Source organism: Heliangelus exortis, chromosome Z (genome assembly GCF_036169615.1).
Source record: "Heliangelus exortis chromosome Z, bHelExo1.hap1, whole genome shotgun sequence".
Classification (NCBI taxonomy): Eukaryota; Metazoa; Chordata; class Aves; order Apodiformes; family Trochilidae; genus Heliangelus; species Heliangelus exortis.
The window spans coordinates 12817279-12840532 of record NC_092454.1 but is presented as its reverse complement, the minus strand read 5'-3'; the positions used below and the strand labels follow the sequence as shown (position 1 = coordinate 12840532).

General features: G+C 37.6%; 1 protein-coding gene across 1 annotated transcript in view; it reads right to left on the bottom strand.

The window, feature by feature from the left end:
- Positions 1-21906: 21906 nt before the first annotated feature.
- The window catches only part of SPEF2 (sperm flagellar 2), an 80140-nt gene continuing 78792 nt past the window's right edge, over positions 21907-23254 (bottom strand). Inside the window, 1 exon segment of the mRNA XM_071730086.1 lies at positions 21907-22168. Within this exon segment, the coding sequence (XP_071586187.1) occupies positions 22127-22168 (42 nt within the window). The 3' untranslated portion in view covers positions 21907-22126.

Sequence of the window (23254 nt, the reverse complement as noted above, 5' to 3'; positions counted from 1 at the left end):
TGAGAACAAAGCGGTGCATCTTACATTTTTTCAGACTTTGGAAAAAGCAGAGGCAGAAAGAGGAAGATAAAGAGGTGTTAAGTATTTCCTTCACACACTTTCTGTGGCTGTATACACCAACGCACATTAGATTGTAATGCAGAGCTGTGCACACAGCTGACTGATGTGGCTAACTACAAGTGAGCTGAAGATCTGAAAGAAGAGGGCGAGTTCTAGCACAGTACCTGCTGCACCAAAAAATCTTCATGTCAGGGGCATGAAAGAAACAGAGGGGAAAGTTGGTAACAATGCCTGAGCAAACAAAAAAACCATGACACTATGATAAGGAAGCTTAATATGCAAGCTACAGGAGCTTTTTCATTTGCAAGGCAATAATTTAAACTATGAGTGAAAATTATGAAAGCTCAGCCCCTACATCTAGAAAAATGTCTTTCCTGGCAGGACATCAGCAACTGTCCTCTGGTGTCACTTGCTGCCTTAGGCAAGGATCAGTAGATATTTATGCTTCTGGGTTTCCCTGCCCTGCTTTTATAAAATAAATGCTTCCCTTTCCACAAAAGCTCAACGAGGCTGCTCAGATGATGGATCTCCCATACCTGTGTTAAGTCCTACCTTGTGGTAGGATCCTGAAGCTTCCCACCAAAGGGTTTCCTGAAGATTCCAAAAGTCTAGTTATATACAGAATAATGGATTTTTTTTTTTATTTTTTTTTTTTTTTTCCTGTTTTAGCTGGAGTAAAGTAAGAGAGAAAGACTTTTCAGACAAAACATTCTGGTTAAACCTGAACAATCTTGCTTGCAGAATTGTGCTGCTCAGGGGATTTCTGTGTTGTCATAGCTGCATTTTGTCTGTGTGGAGAAATGAGGGACCAGGACGAAAAGAAAAAAAACTAGTATAGAGGAAAACCCTGAAGCCAAAGTACATTTTATTTTGCTTCTGGGCCTCTACTTCAAAAGTTGCTTGACTTCCAAGAGGAATCTGAGTCCATTGCTCTCACTTTGTTGCCTTCTTCTAATTATCTGAAGATACTAAACCAAATTGTGAGAGTCTAAATCTTAGGACAGCTGAAGTGCTAATACCCAGGAGAGGCTGAAAGCAGACTGGATTACTTTTCTTTTGGAATAACTTTACACTGCTTTTTCTTCTTAATTCAGAGTTCCGCAATGAAACCCCCAGTCAAATAAAATGTTTTAAACCCTCTTCACTGGTCTGCCAGCCCTCCAGCCCCAACACTCTGCTTTGGAGCTTCTGAGTCACCCTAGACCCTCTTACATGTGTGGCCACCAACAAAGTCCAGGTTACAACCCCTGCTACTGAAGAAAGCATTTTTTTCAGTGCCCTGTGGTTTGCAACTCTGTGCCAGTGTGTGCTGCATCAGCACTTCAGTACTTCCTACTGACTGCTCCATGGGATCTGATAATTTCTTGGATTTTTCACCTCTGTTGCAGTTATTGAAAATTACTAATGAAGCAAGTTAGCATTTCTGTTTGCTTCTTATTCTGTTTGTTCACTTGGTTTTTACTCTCCTAAGGACACAAAAGTCTGTTTTGATTCTGTTCTGGCTCTAAAAGTGCAAAAAGTTTCTGCACATATGATAGGTTTAAGTCTGCCATCAGTACCTTCTTAGGAAGATAGACAGACCCCACTCTTCTACCAGCAACACTTTTCAAACAAGCCAGATCAGAGAGATCCCAAAGCATTTATAGGAGGTGAGTGAAGCAGGTCCTTAAGATACTCCAGTGCAACACAGGAGACAGGTCCTGTACACAGTGATGGACAGGATATAAAAGTGTCCTTGTGTTTGAAAAGCTCAGCTAATGTATCCCAGTCAGATGCACACAGACTTACTCATGGTCCAGCTTAGGAATGGGAAGGAACTTTTCTCGTGTTTTCCTGTCAGATTTGACAGGAAATATTTGGCTTCCTGTCCGTTTCTATGATGTGAGGGTTCCTCTGTTCCTTTTAATAAATTACCTTGTTATATCACAGTAAGAAGGTGCCAGTCACTCTGCCTGACCTGAACTGACCTGTCCCTCTGCACTGCTCCTCAAAGATATGGAGAGCTGGAGGAGAGGATAGAGGATAGAGCACAATTCTACAAGCCATGGGTGCTGGTTCAAAAAGGCTTTTTATGACTTATTTATATCTGTCCTCCTCCAATAAAATATTTAATTTTGCATAAATTTAACATGCTTATAAATCTCATTATATTTAAATTTCGGAAAAAATACCCTGAACACCCTTTAAAAAAACTACTGTAGAATGTTTCTTTAGATTATTGTCAGAAAGATGCACATGAGGATTCATGCAGCTCTGAAACAGAATTTAAGAAACTCAAGAAACATTTGAAATTGAGACATTAGTACACATATTTGTAAGTTACATATTGATGCTTATGGTTAAAAAATTATTATTACCAAGTTTTTCATTATTTGTATGTGTCTGTGGTTTTTTTCAGAAAAAAGGCAAGTAATAGACCAGAATCTCGTTAGAACATGTATTATGTATATACTCAAACAGAATTTACACTTAGGTTTTTGATTTTTTTAGCCAGATTTGCCAGGAAAAAGAAATCTTCCAGCCAACTTCAGCTGCAAAGATGAGGACTTCTACATAAAAAAGAGACTCAGGGTCTTCTTTTGCGTTGCTTCCTGACATTTCTTGCTCTGACCTTCTTTGAAAGCTTGGTTCTACCTATCTTTGCTCTTATGGAGACATCTCTCGACAGTTCATCAGCTGAAGGACTTCACTTCAGCCTCAAGCTGCTGTAGGAAAAGTTTTGCTTGCTCAGGAGGAGACAGCTGCAGGAGCGTGGTACTCCAGTGTGGGAGTCAGTTTTACTTAAGGCAACTTTGCCAACTTGGCATTGCACTTGAAGACTTGAACAGCAAGAGGGAGAGTGAGCATTAGACACTGCTGTTATTCAGATAAGAAACCAGCTGTCAAGGCTGTTGGAAAGAATAAACTCCTGATATTAACTGGAGACCCTCGGAGATACTGTGCTTTCCCATCACCAAATTACATTGCAGAGTATGAGTTCAGCACAAGGTGGAAGATACAGAGGAGGCCACCACATTGTACTGAAGAAATGAACCATGTTTAAAAGAGCAGAACATTTTTACTTTTTTCTTTGAATTTTATTTGTCTTTAATGTCTTATTTATTTGTCTTTGACACTGAAAATCACTGCTTTGAGCTTCCTCTCCCCAGGACTTATAAATTAGAACCATACTAACAAGGAAACCTGTTGTACTAGGAGAATATAGAAAAGTTAGAAAAACATTGTGGGGTGAAGAGTAAGGCAGGAGGACTGTGATGTGCACTTTGGCCAGCCACTCTAGTGTTTGAGAATGGGCAGGGTAAAAGAGGTGAATGATATTCTTTTCCTAAGTGATAATTACAGCAGCAACAATAACAAGAGTAGTCATATTAATTATTTCAGGCTTCTTTTGTTTGCTTGCCAGTTTCTTCTTTGGAAGATCTCAGGATGATATTTTCAGCTGTTCTTCACAACAACCTGACTTAAAACATAGTTAAAGAAATTAAAAATTAGATTGTGTTCACGTTACTTTTATTTAGCTTAAATAAATATATTAACTACTTCAAGACACATTATTCATTCATGACTTCTGGTAGGAGAGCATAGGTGACTGACAGTGTTTACTCAATGACATTTTCCAAATAAACTGCTGGGCCAAAAGCCTGACATTTTGGTGACAATGAAACATTTTGTGAATATATATTAATTCTAAAATACCTCAGTCTGACCCTTGTGACTTTTACTTAAGTGTGCTGCAGTCTATGGCTTCTTCACAAGGGAAAGAGATGGAACTGGCACCATTTCTTCACTCCTGTGACCCAAGACAGGACTTGGGGAAATGGTAGGAAGTTAGATCAGGGGAGGTTTAGGTTAGATATTAGGAAAAAGTTTACCACCCAGAGGGCATTTGAGCAATGGAACGAGTTTCCCAGGGAAATGGCCACATCACCAAGCCTGTCTGAGCTCAAGAAACATTTGGATGACACTCTCAAGCACATGGTGTGATTCTGGGAGAGCCCTACACAGGGATAGGAGTTAGACAGGGTCAACACGATGATCCTGTTGGGTTGCTTCGAACTCAACATATTCTATGATTCTATGTTTGAATTTAATTTCTCTTTAAAGAGTTTGGTTTTAAGATTTCCTTTAGTTTAGAATTTTAAATTACCAAAAACTAGTTTGGTTTCATCTGAATGCATTCTATAAGAATCTGTTAACCACAGCTGTAGCTGATTTTGGATATTTAATATTTAGACACAGGATTCCTGCATCACAGTGTTCCATCCACTATTTAAAAAAATAAAAACCAAGTGGATGTAGGAAACTTCATCTCTGATGTATAAATATTCCATGACAGAGACTTGGACTTAAGATGAAAAAAAAGCAGAGACTCCAAGAAACAGGACAAAGGGTAGGAGTGAACAGGAACTACATGATCACAGAAATCACAGAGTGATGTGTCCCTGTAAAAGAGAAGAGAATTTGAACGAGAAAGTCCTGATGAAAACCATCTTGAGAGTTACGGCTGGTGGCATGTGTGAAAAAGAGAGAGGAACATGAAACAGCAAGGCTCACAGCACCAACTTGCTATTTTTAAAGGCAGCTGTTAAAAAAAATATTTGAAATGCTTAAGCAAATGAAGACATTTATGCATATGTGAGATTACCAAAGATCACAAAACAGAGTAATAGTTTAAATGTATTTTTATTTAAATATGTTAAAGAATCTCTTTCCTGATATGAAACTGAAATTTGCAACCGAAAAAAAAATATTGTCAACAAACATTATCACAGGTAAGAAAAATATATATATGATTCCTGTTATTTGGTTTGGCACAAGTTTTGTGCACTGATAGGTTTATCTGTTAAAAAATAATTATGTCATCTCAAGACTTTAAATAGGAATAATGTTTGAGATCTCATTATGTTGAGACACTTCATGCCAGAAAACCACATAAGAATAGGTGTGATCAACCTGAAAGCCTATCCTCAATTTTGAATATGAGTGTTAGGGTAGTTGAGCCTCCCCTCCTAGAGCTTCCCTTCCCGAGTGTTCTCTTGTGCTCTTCCACAGCTGTCTGGTAATTTTCCAATTATTTCTGTGCAGACAAAATTACTGTTCTTATCAGCACAAAGCACATCTGCTCTCCTTATCAAGCAAAGATCAGCTCTGCTCCCTCAGCTTGTTAGGGATCAAAGGATCATTGCTTTCGCTCCAAGGTCTTCACGGAGTTGACATTCTCATAACATCTTTACCAGTTCCCACAATTCACAACTAGAATGCTCTGGAAACTTGCATCAGATTACCTCAGCTTGGAAAATCAAAAAGAAGAAAAAAGCAGGCAGGGGAAAAAAAAATGTGAATACCGAGAATCTAAAGAGAAAAAACAAACCACAACAGACACCATCTGTTGAAATGCAGGTTTGTTGCAATCTCAGATTCATCTAAGAAAGTTATCAGTAAGATACCAAATGCAAGTTGAGCAGAAAACAAAAGGATGGCTCTGACCATGGCTCTCTGAGTTCTGGAGAACAGGTTTTAAAAGGAGTGGTTGAGAGGGCTGGTGCTGGTCAGCCTGCAGAAGAGGAGGCTGAGGAGAGACCTGTTGCTCTCTACAGCTACCTGAAAGGAGGTTGTAGTGAGGTGGCTGTTGCCCTATTCTCCCTAGTGACTAGTGACAGGACAAGATGAGTTGGGTTCAAGTTGTGCTAGGGGAGGTTCAGATTGCATATTAGGAAAAATTTATTCACAGAAAGAGTGGTGAAGCATTGGAACAGGCTGCCCAGGGAGGTTGTGGAGTTGCCATCCCTGTTGTTCAAAAAACAGGTAGACATGATGCTATGGGAGATGATTTAGTGGTTATGGTGGTGTAGGACTGATGGTTGGGCTTGACAGTGTTGAAGGTCCCTTCCAGCCATGGTGATTCAATGATACTATGGCTACGGACTGCTGGGTGGGTCTGTTTGTGTCCATACTTTATCCCTGTGATCAAATAGAAAGGGTATAAATGAAATGTCTGCTTCTTTTTGCATGGACTCAACAGGGGAGATTTGATGGTCTGGGAATCTGGGAATCTGGGAATCACAACACAACTGGCCAGAGAAGCCAAGCCAGCATGGTGAAGTATGGTCATTTGCACCTGGGTATAGAAGAAGAACAGGTTCCTACCCCTGTGAAGGGTAATGGATAACAGGGACCTAAGTGAGGCACGGGGACACAGACAACAGGCCCTTCTTCCCTGCTAGCATTGCTGCCTGGCGCAAGACTAACCACAAAGCACCTTCATCTGACTCCCTCCCCACCTGCAACTTTCTCTAGTAAGGTTATTTTCATGCTATAAACAATACACTGAACTCACTGAAGAGCAACATCAGAGTTCAAACAGTCTACCTGTCATGACATATGCCTTCCCTTGTTCCTAGAAAGTGCTGTATCCAGGCCTTCACTTGGTCAAACTGAGGTCATCTTAAGAGGCTGCATTTCCTTCCTTGAATGTTTCTGTTCCCTGTATGTTTAATTTGCCTTCAGGTTTCAGATACAGTAGATTTTACTAAACTTTTCTCCATAGACTCAGCTATGCTTGGAGGAACATCAGGAGAAGTTTTAAATGCTGGATTCTATAACCGGTGAGAAACAGGAGTGTTGCCACATCTACAGATATGCTGCTTGGTGTTTTAAGATCATTTTGTTAATCTGTACAGTGTAACACTACAAAACACTATGCAAACCTCATCAGGCTTGTAATACTATAGAAAATTTTTAGTGTTCACTAACAAAACCTTTTTTTGCTTGCTAAAGCACTCAGCATTTGTGTATGATCATGTGAAGCAAACTTTTCTGGAACAAAGGAGTTTCTTTGCAAATGGTACTGGAATCATAGCTTTGTGCTTCTTCCATCATTACAATTAAATTCCTTAGCTTTTTCATTATTGCAGAGAGCAAAAGTTCATAGTGGAATCATCCAGTTTAGCTCCCACTCTAAGAAAATATTTTCATAATAATAAACTAAAATAGAAGGGAGAAAAATTCATGTCAGTGGGATTTGTACTTCTCAGTCACTGAAAAGCATTTGAAAATCCCCCAATAAACCTTTTGTTACCTGATATTTATCTTGAATTTCACAACTGCTCAGCACACTACATTGATCTGCTAGAAGCTGGTCATTGCATCTGAATATGTGACTAGGAATTTCAGTAACTAAAAACAGGTTTCTGCACCTGAATTTGAGATACCGTTTTGGAGAGATCTCTCCATGGTTTCTTCCACAGATTATATTTACAAGGCTGTTTCTCCAGATAATGTTCCCTTCATTTTATAGCTCCTTTTCCGAACATGGGCAGTTTATTGCTAACTGTGAATTACTTATGGATTGTCATTTAACAGTTACGGGAAAATGTATGTTGGAGAAACGCTTGGGACTGAGAGTGAGTTTACACTGGCTTATTCAGAACTCAGACTATGTACAAATAATGTTGATTTCCTTTTATAAAGACATCAGAGAATTATTAGTAATAGATGGAAATGGATGTTCAGTTGAAGTGTCAGAATTGCTCAGTACTGTTTTAAAAGGCTTGTAGAGGATGCAGTCATCCGCTCTTCCCAGGGCAGGTTCAACGCACAAGTTGCCTTGTTTGTTGAAGTTACCTTCATCCCCTCAAGCAAAGAGGATCTAGACACCATCAAAAATGTGCTTCATAAAAGCAAAGTGGAATCAAACTATTTCAAACACACTGATTTGTGTTTATTGAAGCCTTAATTTTTAAGATAAGTAAATACTAGCTTCCCTTCACAGAAAGGAAACTCACACTGCAATGTGAATGGCGAATCCTGTCAAGCATCTTGCTTCTTTAACAGCCATTTTTTTTTTTTTTTTTTTTTTTCCCACATGTTCATCAAATTCAAATTCCTGAAAAGGAACAAATATTTGTAAGAACTCAATACTTTTGGTTCAGAAAGTGGACTGGAAAGAACACCAACATTTTAGCAGAACTGCATGGTTTGGAGTATTCTGTTCTTCTGTCCTAATGGAGCTTAAGGCAACTTTGTTAGCAGTAATTAGTAGCTGACGGCAGTAAGAGAATGAATCTGCTTTACTAGTGATGCCATGTTAGCTGTCAAACTGAGTTTGGAAAAGTCAGGATTGTAACTAACCACGTTTTTTTTCATGCACCATTATTTTATACTTAGAAAGCAGTAAAAAAACCTTTCATTTCTGCACCTTTCTGAAACCACAGAAAGGCTGCACCAAAAGAAGTGACTTCTTAATCCTGAGAAATTTTGATTTGCACTTTTATGTCTGCTTCACTTTATTTTCTCTGAAATTTTTCACTTACCTAAAATTGTGATGTGAACTCAGAATTAACTATGTAATTGAGCACAGCAGCAAGGGATGTGGGGTGGGAAATGCACTGTAAAGGACACCAGAACATGGGCATATTCTGTCTCTACCATAAATATGGAGATTTGGATCCTGTATAGGTATGCTGAATCTGCCACAGGCACCTTTGCTAACTGTGGTTTACGCTGTCACAGAAGTAGTATTTTAACAAACAAATGTATAACCTTAAGGTTTCCTGACAATTGGCTCACATGCATGTATAAAAAAGAAAATGTTGTTCAGGTAGGAAGCTATCAAAAACTGCTTTCCTGTTTTCATAGCAGACCAGTACTCAGAACCTGAAAATATTTGTTGTAGTCCTGAATACTATTAAATTATTCTTATTAATGTAAAAATTGACAACACTTTGTGTTTAGAGGTGCACTGAAAGCCCCAGAACAGAAATTTTGGAAATAGAAGCAGATTTGATAACTGATCTGTTGTTGGTGATCACGAAGGTCCATTAAATGTTGCTTTCTACATTTAGAGGCAATGGAATGGGGCAGCTGGGGGGCTTCCTGCTGCAGTGGGATTTTGTCACGAGCAACAGTGAGGAAGCAGCTATTCCATTTATCTATCTACCTCTCTTCCTAAATTGTTAACAAATAGTCGTAGGAGTCATATTAGTTTTAGATAACCATATTTTTTTAGTTTAGTTAATACAAATGACTGTATTTGATGGAAAGGGAACAATTTTTATTAATGTATTAACCAGAATATTTGTTGTTCACTTCCCTTTGATTTTATCACCTCACGTAAACATGACTGCGATAGCATTTTGCATTATCCATGCAATTTATTAAAAATATATAGGAATGATATGTACAAATTGAAAATTCTTAATTCAAATCCTAAATGGAGTTTATGAATCACAAGTACATTTCCACATTTTTGTATCAGTTTGTAAATGCCTGGCAAGGATGAAAGCTTTAAGTGGTGCATTTGAAGGCTCTGCTAATTACTTTTGTCATGCATTTTACTTTGAAAGCCTTTCAGCTGCTTTAAAACCACAAAAATATAGCAGCTTCAAGCTTCCCTTCCCTTCCCTTCCCTTTTCTTTATTGGATGCAAACATAACCTTGAGAGGTTCATCCTACACAGCTTATGTGCAGCCAGCCTGGACATAGCATTAGGACAGGATAGTCTTTGACCATTTTTTATGCAGTGATATTGATACAGCCTGGGCATCCTTCTGCTGCTCAACAGTAGGATTTAGTGTCTGCTAAATACCCCAGGTAACATTCCTAATAATCTTTTTCCCCTGTCTTTCTGTCGCTCCCCCCTTTCTGTCCCACCTCCTGCAACACTGTCTGGGATCTGCCAACTTCTGCTTCTATCCTTCTCCTCTTTTCTCCTCCTTTCTCCTTCTCCTCCAGTGATGCCCATCAGGAACACTGCTCATTAGTTTTGTTCTGTGGCTAGTTGAACCACAAAACAACAGGAGCACTGAAGAAAAAAAAAAAAAACAAACCAACACTGTCTTCCTAGTACAATGCCAACCACCAGTTTTAAAATAACCTCTTTAATTGGAAAGGTTAAGTGCACCTAACTTCATGCCCACTCCAGTCCTCTAGAGTCAGTTGCAGACCCTTTGAAGAGGCAGAGACATATTGGCCCTTTCTAACTGCGAAGAGGTAAGAATCTGTGCAGAAAAAGATGTTACTAATTAATGCTATTGACTGCATTAGAAAACCACTCAGGATTATGTAAAAGAGGCTGAAGATAGCCTCCAGCACTGCATTAGCCTTAAAAAAAAAGATGTATTTGCCACCTTTTCAGGTAGCAGAAAAAAACCTGACATATAGAATATGTAGATAGCGATATAGAATTTTCTGAGGCTGTTTCAAATGTTTAAAACATGGGTTAAACTCACATACATAAATTATTATATCTGAGTCCCTGCTGCTACAGCAACTACTGAGACACTTGTTTCACTTGTTTTGGCTGTCCAAATATTTTACAAAACCTTTCACTTTTACATAATCATGACAATCAACTTAATGGAAGGACCTTTTAACCACGGTAATGCACGATGTAAATTAGGTCAGCTTGTATTTGTGTGTCAGAAGTGCAACCTACTCAGATCAAATTAGGTCAGCTTGCAGTGAAGGCCTCTGGAACAGAAGGTACAAAATATTTTGTAAGGTTACCTGGGAGAGCCAGAGTGCTCCATCTTCTCTTTTAGACCAGTGTACCTACATTTGGGCCATACAAATGGAAGTGAGAAAGCATACCAGCAGCTTACATTTCCTTGGACAATGTAATTAAGTAGCTCTTCCTCCAACACCATTTACCTGTTTATTTCTACTGTATGTCTGGCTAAACATAATTGCTTAATCAACCAGATGAAAATCATCAAGGGAATTCTACAATATAATCTCAGCTTGAACAGGAAAGCCAGCAACAGAAAACTGACTTTTTCTTTATCTTTAATTTTACAATGTATTCCTGTCTTTCTAAGTATTAAGTTTTTAAACCAATGCATCACTTTAGCATGATAACATGCATTGGTATTTCTCTTTAGGTATACAGTTTCTTCCCTCTCCAAAACCTTAAACATGCGGCTTTGGTTTCCCTAAATAATCTGTGTCTCAGCTGTGCTTACTAGGTACTTATGTCATACCATATGGTCCTTTATTGATTAACATCTCTCTGATAATATAGTCCTATTAGAATAAGATTGTTTCAGCATCTTGCAGCTGCAGCTTAACTTCACAAATTCCCTATAAATACTTTTGATGTTGATACATATGAATCTTTTAATTTATTAATACACAGATGCTCTATGCAATCTGTACTGTGAGCATTTCACTACAGAAAGTATTTGACATTCCCTACAAGAAGGCAAGCTATTTAACATGCAAAGGAGTTAACAAAACTGCTAGCCAACCTTCCCAAAAAATTGCCTGGCCTCTGTTATGTCTATGCTATTCTCTCTGCTATAAGCCTTCCTGAGAGCAATAGTCTGTTAATCCATTAACAGACCTTTGAAACATATTTTTCAAAATACTGTGCAACTTGTGTCATACAAACCCAATCCAGATTGATCTAGTCTAAGAATTTGTAGTTATGTGAGTCTGAGCTTGCATTTCTAAATGTAGAACGAGTGAACAGCTTTGTTCAGTTTTGGCATCAGCGATTATCTGCAGGTCCGAAAGGAAGAATGAGTAATACAGATCTGAAAACTCAATTTACAGCACCTAAATCCATGTTACAGCTTAGCCTGTTGTCTAACTCTGGGAGTGTTTAGGCCACTTACATACATACGTAAAACTAACATGCAGGTGAGCTCAATGCTGCATAACTAAGCCTCCAAGTGTATTGTCATGATTGAGATCAGCTGTAACATTCACCAGCAATGAATTACACTGCTAAGAGACAGCACATTCCCCCAAATGTCCCCACCACAGCTGCTGTCAGTAGCACATTTTAAAGAAAAATGCATGCATGTTCTACAGTAATACAGCCTCACTAACATACTAAGGGGATGTTAAGTTTCAAAACTTAGTAACATGTTTGTTTCTGTGTGGTCTTTTCTATTTTAAAAACACATTAGAAAGGTTTTTTTAGGAACTTTTTAAAGAAATAGAATCATAGAATGTCAGGTTGGAAGGGATTTTGAGGATCATCTGGTCCAACATTTCTAATGTGATTGATTATGTGAGATGTCTCAGCACCCTCTTGAGCTGAGACTTAAAAATACCTAAAGTGAGGAAACCCACCACTTCCTCTGAGAGACCATTGCAATGTCTGACTGTCCTCAGAATGAAAAATCTTCCTCTTGTGTTCAATTGGAATCTCCCCAGGAGCAACTTGTGCCCATGTTTTTTCCATATGACTCCTTGTAAATAGGGAGTTTCCATCTTCTTTGTAGCCACCCTTTTAAGTACTGGGACATCCTAATAATGTGCCTCCTAAGTATGTTTTTTCTCAAGGCTGGACAAATCCAGTTTTCTCAGCCTCTCCTCATATGGCAGGTGCTCTAGTTCTCTAAAAGCCATCCTCATGGCTTTTCTCTGGACCCTCTCCAGCCTGTCTGCATCCTTTTTTACAGTGGGGAACAAAACTGAACATAATACTCCAGGCGGGGTCCGACAAGCTCTGAGTAGAGTGGGATGATGGCTTCTTTGTCCCTTCCAGTGATTCCCTTGTTGATGCAGCCCAGCATCCTGTTGGCTTTCTTTGCAGCTGCAGCACACTGTGCACTCATGTTGACCCCGAGGTCCCTTTCCACAAGGCTGCTCTCCAGACAAGTGGATCCCAGTCTGAACTGCACTTCTGGGAGTTGTGTTCCCAGGTGCAAGACCTTGCACTTCTCCACATAGAGCTTCATAAAGTTCCCACTAGACCACCTCTCCAGTCTGTCTAAGTCATTATGGAGGGTGGCTCTCCCTTCTGGGTTGTCAGCATCTCCACTCGTCTTGGTGGGATCAGCAAACTTCATCAGAGTGCTCTTGATCCCAACATACAGTCTGCTTATGAAAATTTTAAACAGCATCTGGACCAATATTGACCCCTGGGGGACTCTGCTTGTGGCAGGTTGCTGGTTGGAGGATGAACTATCTGCTGTCATTCTCTGGGTACAGTCTGCTGGCCAGTGCCCCACCCACTGCACAGACCACTTGTCAAGGCCATGATGAGTCATTTTTTCCAGGAGGAGGCTGTGGGATATCATGTCAATATACATGGAAAAAAAAGTCAGGTAGACTGTCCACTGCTTGCCTTACATCAACTAAGAGGGTTACTTTGTTGTAGAAGGCAATTAATTTTGTCAGTCATCATATGCCCCTGATAAATCCATGCCGATTTTTTGCATTCATATGCTTCAACTGACTTGTGATAGTCCCCAGAAGGATTCACTCCATGACTTTCCCAGGGACTTAAGTGAAGTGAATTGCCTGTGTCCTCCTTGGAACCCTTCTTAAAGATAGGGGTGCCATTAGCCTTCCTCCAGTCTTCAGAGACATCTCCTGATCTCAAAGATTATGGAGAATGGCTTCGCAAGGACATCAGCCAGCTCTCTCAACACCCCAGGGTAGATGGCATATGGATGCATTGATTTGTATGGGTCCAGCTCCTGTAATAGTTGATACACCAACTCTTCTTTCACTGATGATGGGTCGTTGTCTGCATCAACCTGGACTTGTGTTCCTATGGCCTGGGGCCTAGCAGCACTAGTGAAGACAGAGTTAAAGAAGGTGTTGAGAACTTCTGCCTTTTCAGCATCATTGGTGACTAGTTCACCTCTCCTTTTTAATAGTGGGCCAGTATTATTCCTCTGTTTCTCCTTGATATTAATATATCTGAAGAATCTTTTCTTGAAGTTTTTGGCCAAATCTAGCTCAAGTTGAGCTTTTGCTTTTCTAACTGCTTCTCCACGTATCCTGGTAATGGCCTTGCAATTTTCAACTGGTAATGTTCGACTTTTCAGCCTCTGATACATTTCCCTTTTGATTCTGAGCAGACCCTGAAGCTTGCAGTTCAGCCATGGGGGTCTCCTGCTCTGCCTACTTCTGTTGCTTTTAGAGGGGATGAATTGGTTTTGGTTAACTAGGAGAGGGTTCTTGAAAAGTTCCCAGCACTCACTAGCTCCTTTGCCCTCCATGGAACCTTCCCATGGGATCCCATTCACTTGAGCCCCAAGAGAGCTGAGGTTTGTTCTTCCAAAATCTAAAACCTTTGTACTTGAATTAACCTTCATTGTGCTCAGCAGTATCCCAAACTCTACAGTACTGTAGCCACTGCAGCCAAGTTAGTCACTGCCTGAGATACCACCGGTAGGTGGGAGAAGAAATGTGAATATTAAAATAGTGTCTGATTTCTAGATAGGCTTACCATAAGTTAAACTGTAAAGTCTTACCCAACACCTCAGGTGCTTGATTCCAGAATTTGAAATCAGTAGTATAGAGGAAAGCCCATACATCACAAGCTTATTTATTCTCTGCAAAGAAAAGATCAAGAAAACTTTTGATACTTGTATTTTGTTTAGAAAAAGAAGAAGGCTCTTCCACTTAGGATATAAAGCATAACAATGTCGAGGCACTGTAGAATGAAGTAGGAATTCAGTCTGAACAAGAGGTGCACATATTTAAAAATGAGAGTAACTGTTAGAATAAACCAGTGTGTCTTTCTCCTAATTTCTTGCACTCATAAATGGACACTTTTCTAAAAATCATCAAGAAGAATTACTCGGATTTTTGTTGGATGAAATTTCTTGCAATTGGAGGTAGAATCTTCAGGTGACATGATTTATTTTTAAATCAGTAACAAACTGCCCACTGATTTTACTAGAGAAAATCACTTTGTGAATATAAATGCTCCAAAACAAACTGATGGTAGGAAACAATCTTTGATTTTATCTGAGTACTAGCTCTTTTTTTTTTTTTTTTTTTTTTTTTTTTTTTAGAGTTTGTCCTCATTTTGTTCCTTACCTTACCATTGTTTTTGTTGTTTATATGTTCAGATGTGGGTAGTGGTAGAGAAGAGGAAGCCTGTTTTTTACTTCTAATTTATCTGTTTCTGAGAAGCCACCATAGTCCTTCCTTTGCTCACCTTTGGATCTTTTAAGGAGCCTTGCAATTTAACAATTTTGGTTTAAATCAAACAAGAAAAGAATGAAGCAACACAGATACAGAGATATTTTTCTTCTTCCCCTTAGCACCAGATTAAGAAAGATAAATTCAAACCAGGAATGTTTGCTTGGGGGAATGATAAAGCTGTGCTGATTACTGAGTAGCCTATGCAATTCAGATAATGGAAGGTAAAAATATGCCATGGGCTGAGCTTCAGAGGACACATCAAAATCAACAAATTTTAAAGGAAGTTGTGGGGGAGGAAAAAAGCCGAATAAGCTGAGATATTGAAAACATTTTATTAAGAAAAAGCTAATTGCTGCTTAAAGTGTTAAGCTGAAAACCTTGAGAGATTAATGTTCATCTCAAAAACTAATAAGGAAAAGCTTCTATGGTTTCTTTGTGACCCCGCTAACACAGAACAAAGCTGAAACCTTTTCCTTCCTGCTCCCTTTGAAAATGGGAAAATGGTAAAGATACCTTTTTCAGAAAACTGATGTTTGTCTCCTATGCATGCTGCAGAATGTATTATGAATTTCAAATTTAGTCAAAACATTACTAGTACCAGCTTCTGTTTGTTTTAGCAAGACTCTAGGACCTGAACTAGCTAAATAACTTGCGAGCCAACTTTGGCACTTCAATATTACATTTCATTTGGCAAAAAGACATATTCTTATTGTAGAACACTAACCACAAGACCATTCTTCTTCTCTTTTAGGCTTGCTTTCAAAAACAATGGGAATGACATGCCCAGTTTAAAAAAATACGTTTCATTCTGTCACTATTAATCGTAATGAGGTTAAAGGGATAATATGGTGCTAAATCAATTGCCGCAAGCAGATACCATGGTAATGCAAAGTTTAGTTTTGTGTTTAATGTAGTCTTGAGGACACAGGACACTGAATTAATTTGTAATTTCAGTATTACCAATTTTAAAAATATTGGCAACAATGGTATGATTTCTGTATATTTTATTATTTCTATTAACAAACTATTAACAAGTGGCCAACAAAAACCTTACACTGACAAAATTAAATGTTGTAGCACTATAAGTAGAAAATTTTCAGTGAACAAAATATGTTGAAAACCTGCTCCTAAACCTACTTTATGATAGCTATACCAGTGAAGTTCTGCAGTAGATCAGATTATGAGTTCAACAGTTACAATGCTCTAAGTACAAAAAAAAAAAAAAAAAAAAAAAAAAAAAAAAAAAGAATCAAATTGAACTCAGAATATCTTTTACTGGAAAAGCAGTAATTCACAGTTAACCAGGATATAATTACACTTCTCCAGAAGAAAATGTACTCCTATATTCAATTATGCAAGAGATTATTAGCTTTCCCTATGGATATATGTATGTATGTATGTATGTGTATGTATATAGGTGTTTATATATACATACACATATGTCTACACAAATTGGAAAGAAAGATGAACCACTGTTATGAGAAATAGAGCAGGAAAATTAAGTCTTTGCCTAAGCTGAGCTGTGTAGTGTTACTGACAGGTGCTGCTCCTACTTTTTAGTTAACATGCATTGTATTCAAAGTGTGAAATAACTACAGGCTTTTTTCAAAGTAAAGACAACACTTGTGTTATGCTAATGAAGCAAGGTCATGAGCTAAGTTTGTCAACCTTTGATCTGCTAAGTCAAAGCTCTGCTATTCAGAAGCATAAGGATGTCTAAAGGCGTTGCTGCTGAAGCCATGACAGTGAGAAATCTTGAATGTAAAGTGATGACATTACACAAGGGAAATGAAACTCAAGGCGTTTCAGAGAATCTTCAAATTAAGAACAGAATATTCAAAGGTCAAGAAATACCCCTGCATTTACCTGTACAATATGAATGCTTCCAAACTAAATTAAGGTATTGGTGCTTTATTTCTGTTCTCCTTGTTATGATTCTATTGAATCAATTTCTGTAAATAAGATAAAGTGCATAATGTGTATGTCAAAGCAAAGGGCAAAATCTATCACACCTTTAATAGCAGCAATGGAGGATGTAATTTTTGCTTATCAGTGCTGTTTGAAGATGAACAAAGTCATACCTTTTGATCTCAATAATGAAAGGACGTTTGCTTTTTCATTCCTGTTATCATGGTTCTCATAAGATAAGCAAAGACACTGGATAGTTTTCTCATCCATTTTCACATTTGGAGAGTTAGTTATTAAAAGTCATTCTTGTTGCTTCAACAAAGTCAATGGTTATGCATAGTATAAATGAAAATAATAAATATAAGATCATAGAATAACTCATGAAGGAATCTCCAGAGGTCATCTATTTCAACCTCTTAAGTACCATTAGCATGAAGTCAGCACAGTTTGTTCAGAGCTCTATGTGGTCATGTCTCAAAAAACTCCAAGGACACAGACTGCACAGCCTCTCTGGGTAACATGTTCCACTGCTGGCCTGTTATCCTGTGGAGAAAGGTTCCTCTTACATCTGCTCAGAACTAGTCATGTTTCAAATGGTGACCATTTTATATTGTCCTCCTGTCATGCAGCACAGTAACAAATCTGAATCCATCTTCTTGATAACTATGTTATAGGTATTGTGAAACTAGTGCTACATTCCTCCAAAGCTCCCTCCAGGCTGAACAAGCCCTGTTCCTGCAGTGCCTCCTCTTCTGGCAAGTGCTCAACTCCCAGACCTGTTGCTGGCCCTCCACTGAACCCACAGCCCTTTGTTGTCTTATATTAATGAAACAAGGTCATGAGCTAAAAGTTCATGCATTTCTGCATGATTGATGCATTTGTAGATGCATTTCTGGCATCAGGAGACCCAAAACTGGACATATGTTCTGGATATAATGAGTACTGATTGCTGGAGGACAGTGACTTTTCTCAGTCTATTAGTTCTGTCCCTGTTGATACATGCCAAAGTGCTCTTTATCTTTGTAGCCAGGTACACTCCTGCCTCATATTCAGCTTGCTGTCCACTGGGAGCCCCAGGTCCTCTTCAGTGGAGATGCTCTCCATCTGGAAAACCTGCAGCATTTATCATTGCAGAAGTTTACTCTTCCAAAGGGGCAGCCTTTTCCATGTGATTTTGCAGGGGTGTACCATGCTGAGATGTCAAACTGCAGAATCTTCCCACACATAAAAATTTTATTTAAAAAAATTATTTCCCACTTTCAAAAAATGTTTTAGTACTGGCATGTAATTTGTACTGATAAAGTAAATAATAGCACATCTTTTGATTTTTTCTTATTGCTGTTGATTTAATTCATAGTGATAATATTGCCAATATGTTTGTGCAGCTTGCTTGCTATTCAGATTGTTATCAAGTCTGTGCTTCTTCCAGTACTTTGGAAACTTTTCTTTAGCAGTCTTTACACACTAAGAAAATTCAGCATAGTGAAGAGGCTTTTCACAAAATGGCTTTCTTTACTTATGGAGAATACAAAAAGAAACCATGGCTAAACCTCATGCTCAGTGGAAATTTTGAGGTATGGTCCACAGAGTAGATAGCAGAACTTTTTTTCTATTATGGCAACAATGTGACCTCACATAGCCACATTTTAAAGCTAAAAAAGTACTGTCTTAAGAGTGTTCTGGTTTCTTGTAAATATTTTATTGAAAATTTTTCAATTTTCCTGTATTAGGCTTTGCCTCCTGAAGGGATTCTACTTATCTAAGGGAATGGATCACACTCTGAAACAGACTAATACAGAGCCTGAATTGCTTGCAGAATGAAATTCTGAACTTGATTTGTACAGAGAGATGTTATGCAAGTCAGTAGAAGTTCAGGAGTCATCCCAGTTCAGCAGCACTTTTTCATTTGGTGGATTTTTTGAAAGATGCTATCCCTTTTGCAGAGAATAGAACTAATTTTTATTATGATAAGAATATTGTTAGTACAAACTCCCCTGCATTTTTTTCTAAGACAAACTATCCAAGGCATTTTCTATGCAGCATAAACAAGAATACCTGAAATATGTGAAGTTAAGGAGTAGAGGATGTATAATGTTAAAAGCTAGCATGTTGTGAAAACAGGGTCAAAACCCATGCATACAATTAACTGAAAGCTGAACTAATTATTCAGTTTTTCTTTCTAGTTATGTATTTTAATACAAAAAGTGCATTTCTTGTTTCCCCCTTCATAAATGGAAAGATCTCTTTCATGCCTGAGCCCCAGCATTAGGCTGGGAACTCCAAGCCTATTGAGCCACTATTGTGATACTCAATTATACTCAGGCAGTAGCTGTTAACAAAAAAAACAAAAACAGACAGCCTTGCTATTGTCAAGGTGAACAGTCTTTGCTTTTTAAATTATACCTTTACTTTGATTACAGGAAATTATGTATTGTTTGATATTTCACCAGGCATTCCAGTTTTTATTGGTTTGCATTGCTCCACATTTTGCACTTACTTCGAATTTTGTCAGTAATGATTTTATGTTCTACTCAAGGCTATAGGTAAGATATTGAAACAGCAAAACGACAAAGGATTTATGCTTGAAAAACCTTACCTAAATAGCCATTTATTATTTCCAGCAGCCGAAGTTCCCTTTTACCTTATTTATATTTATGGACTTTGGGCAAGCCTGTCTGACAACAAAACCTTTATTTCCACACGGAGTACTCCAGTATGCAAAATCATAATCACTTAGCAACTAAAGCTGGCTTTTATTGAAAAAAAGTAAATACGGAACAAAAGAAAAGATTTAAAGGCTTCAAAGCACACAAAGGGCACTGTATTTTTTTTTTTCTATCCATGTAGTATGGGAAGAAAATACCAAAGTCTTGTATGAATACAAATTTAATGTTTCAAGAATATTGGGGATGTAAATTTGGCCCAAATTGTACATGCTATGTGAATAAATGATTCTTGTAGCAAAGTAACTTAATTTGTATGCATCATAAAGTCTGTTGTCATAAGTAAAACAAGGATGTTGAGGTTTTAGCATACTTTGTGGGGCCACAACAAAGTTATATCTGTTGCCAAGATAGTACTTAGCTACAATGTGCCTGTGTGGTTAGCACAGAATATGTAAAGAGACACAAGATTATTTGCTTGAAGCTCATTGGGTTCTATTCTGAGCTTCTTATTTCACATATAGGTACTTTGCTACAGCTAGACATACCAACTTTCAAAATCTGACTCTCTTTATTCAACAAAGAAGTAAGTCTGCCATTATTGACATTAGCAAGTTCTAAAAATCTAAGAAAGTGTTTATTATTTTATCATAGCAGAATCTGTTTTACAGGTAGGTCTGCTAATGATTGTCTGCCACTATGCCAGTTTCTCTTTTTTGTATGCTGCTATTGCTTTTTGATACATAATTGTTTACCACATGCAGGCAATTTAGAAACATCATTAAGAACATCAGTAAATATTATGCAAGTACTATACTATGTCATGCATACTTTGCCAAAAAGAAAAAAACCAATAAAAATGTAAAAGTATTCTGTGCAGGTAGCACTTCTCAATGAAGAGCACAGGTCTGTGGTTCCCTGTGAGTTAGCTGACTCCGATGGGACTAGTATTCTTAGAGAACATCAAATGTTTGAATACTTTGATGAATCAAACCCAGGAAAGGAAGATTTAAATGTTTTGTAATTGTTACCAGGGTCCTGTCAGATGCAAAAGAAATAACCCAGAATGATGGAGCAGTGTTCAGCTATGAGTAGGCATCTTGAAGTATTTACTTATTACTCATGTTTCTAAGCCAGAAAGACAATGAGAATGCACAAGTTTTACTAACATCTTGTCAAGATGACAAATTGTAAATTAGAAGGAATACTGAGTTCATATAACTGCTCACAGCTATGTATTTGCTATGTTCAATCTTCAGAAAAATTGAAACTGTTGATCAGGAGAAAGAGTACCACTGAACACTGAGTATTTATTGGCATCTCAGTGTTGAATTCCAGAGCAATTACTTACAAGAGTAAGTAGAATGTTCTAAAATTTAAGTAAGATGTCCCATAAAAACATAGTTCCTATCATCTTACAGTTAGTGTCACTAAACAGAAGAAAATGGAAAAGCTGAAACATGAACACACTCTCAACAGGAAAATTCCCATGAAAACTATTCCAGAACAACTTCCAGGGAAACCAGCAAAGTCACACTGGATAAGAAAAGAAACAATCACTCTAGCAGTAAATAAGGAGTGTTTAGCCAACACCTGCTTAATCTGCTACAAGAAGTGACATCCACTAGGTGTCATTTCCTGCTATAGAGATTTTTAGGCAAACCTCTGTCATGCCTGAAAACCTGCAATGTCTGGTGTTGATTGAAAAAGAATTCTTAATTCATTATTGACAGCAGCTGTGTGGAACAGCACTGGAAATTCTAGTGTCTACTGATACTCTATGCTGCATTAGCAGTAGAACCACACAAAGTGTAGCACCCACCTCACTGCTTCATCTGGAGCCTCCTCAGTGGAAGATGATGGGATGGGAGGTCACCAGGTAGCAGGACCCTGTGCCACCCATGCCTTTGGGCTCTGTGTATCCTGCTGCACTGGAAAAAGACCCTGCAGATTTTTAATGGGTGCTAGCAGAATTGAGATGTAGTGGAAAGTTAGAAGTAGAAAGATTGGGTAACAAAGATTGAACATCACTGCTGTCAACAAGCACTAATTTTCATGTACAGAGTGTTCTTGTGCTAGTTTATCCTGACCTTAGAGAAGATGGTATTTTTGTTTACTTATTTTATTAGCCATGAACTGCAACATGCTTTTAGAAATTTATTAGTTACATCATTTAATGCATGAAAAATGAATAAATAAAATACACGCAGAACAAAAAGTGACCAGATATTTTTGCCCACTTTCAAGAACTGGACATGCTCTCCTCTTATACCAATTATTAATGAACACACTACTAAGTCTATTAAACTTCAGGAACTGGTTTTATTTTATTTAGAGGTATCATTAGATTATTTATTAAAATAATATAATAACCATAATGTTTCCTCTTTGTTTTTTAATTTAAAGTAGCAGAAAACATGTAATTGTAATGTTATCTTGTTCTCACAGCTATGAACAAGCAATCATTTCCCGTGGAAGGGAGCCCTGTAGATCTAAGGAACATTTCTCACAAACTTTTTTAAAAAATAGACTTCTTAATATTTATGAACAATGAGTTCTCATATTTTAATGTCTTGATGTGTGGTGTTTTTCCCATCAGCTTACTGTGCTTGTTCAGCTCTTTGTAGAAAGGTTTTAATATCCTATAAAAAGGAAAATGAAACGTTAAAAGGTCACTTCATGTCATAGCCTGATCTACCTTAAAACTTGTAATAATAATGTCTGGCTTTCTATGGGATGAGCTTCCTGGTGACTGGAAGATTATGATGAAAACCTAACTTCAGTGGAGATAGATGAGGATAAATCAAACTTTCCCTAAGTTACACAAGATGTCTTCCAGAAGGGTGCTATAAACGATGTTGTCGTTCAGCTTAAGAGCCATGTATGTGCGGTGCACTAATGATAATGTAAACATACAGTGAAAATTGTGGAAAGAATATTCTCTGGGGCCAATTCTAAAAGAGGCACTGATGTATCACTAAATTACAGAGACAATGCTTTCATGTTATCCACACAACATCATTGCCTTCAGCAAAAAACTATCGTGTGTTAAAATGGAATTCTAAAAATAAGATGAGATTTTCAGCATCATGTTAAACTTATCAGTAAAGAGAGGTATTAAGGTTATTAACTGACAAATATTATTCAGGACATAAAGAGAGAAACTCTTCAATGACTTTTCTTTTTATTTATATGGCGTATTGCAAGCGGAACCTAAACAATACTTCAAGAAAATGGAAAAACCCCAAAATAAGTAACTAACATTTGTAATTGTATGTATGTGTAATTAGACCTCATATAGTTTTGAGGGATTTTTGCAGTTGTGAATTCCTTAGGACACATTGTTTGATTTATTAATTTTCAATATTTTTGTATGAGCACAATCTTCTTGATTTCCAATTTCAGCAATACTGTTTATTGTGTAATTAGGGTAAACAACAAATTTTTGAAATTGTGTGAAATAGTGTGAAAATACTATGCTGAATGTTTAATGTAAAGATAAATAGTAATTTAACTTTCTAGAATTTTCAGGTATTGTGAGTAAACATATTTTTCTTTTTGGAGAATAATTAACAGTCATATTTTTTATAAAATAAGTATGTTTTAATACATATATGTATTTTTTGCGTATTTTGAAGATACAACCTTTTTTCAAAAGGACAAACTGTAGGTAATGATGCTTCATATGACTTGAAAAACATCAGAAGTATTTCAGTGAGTTCAGAAGA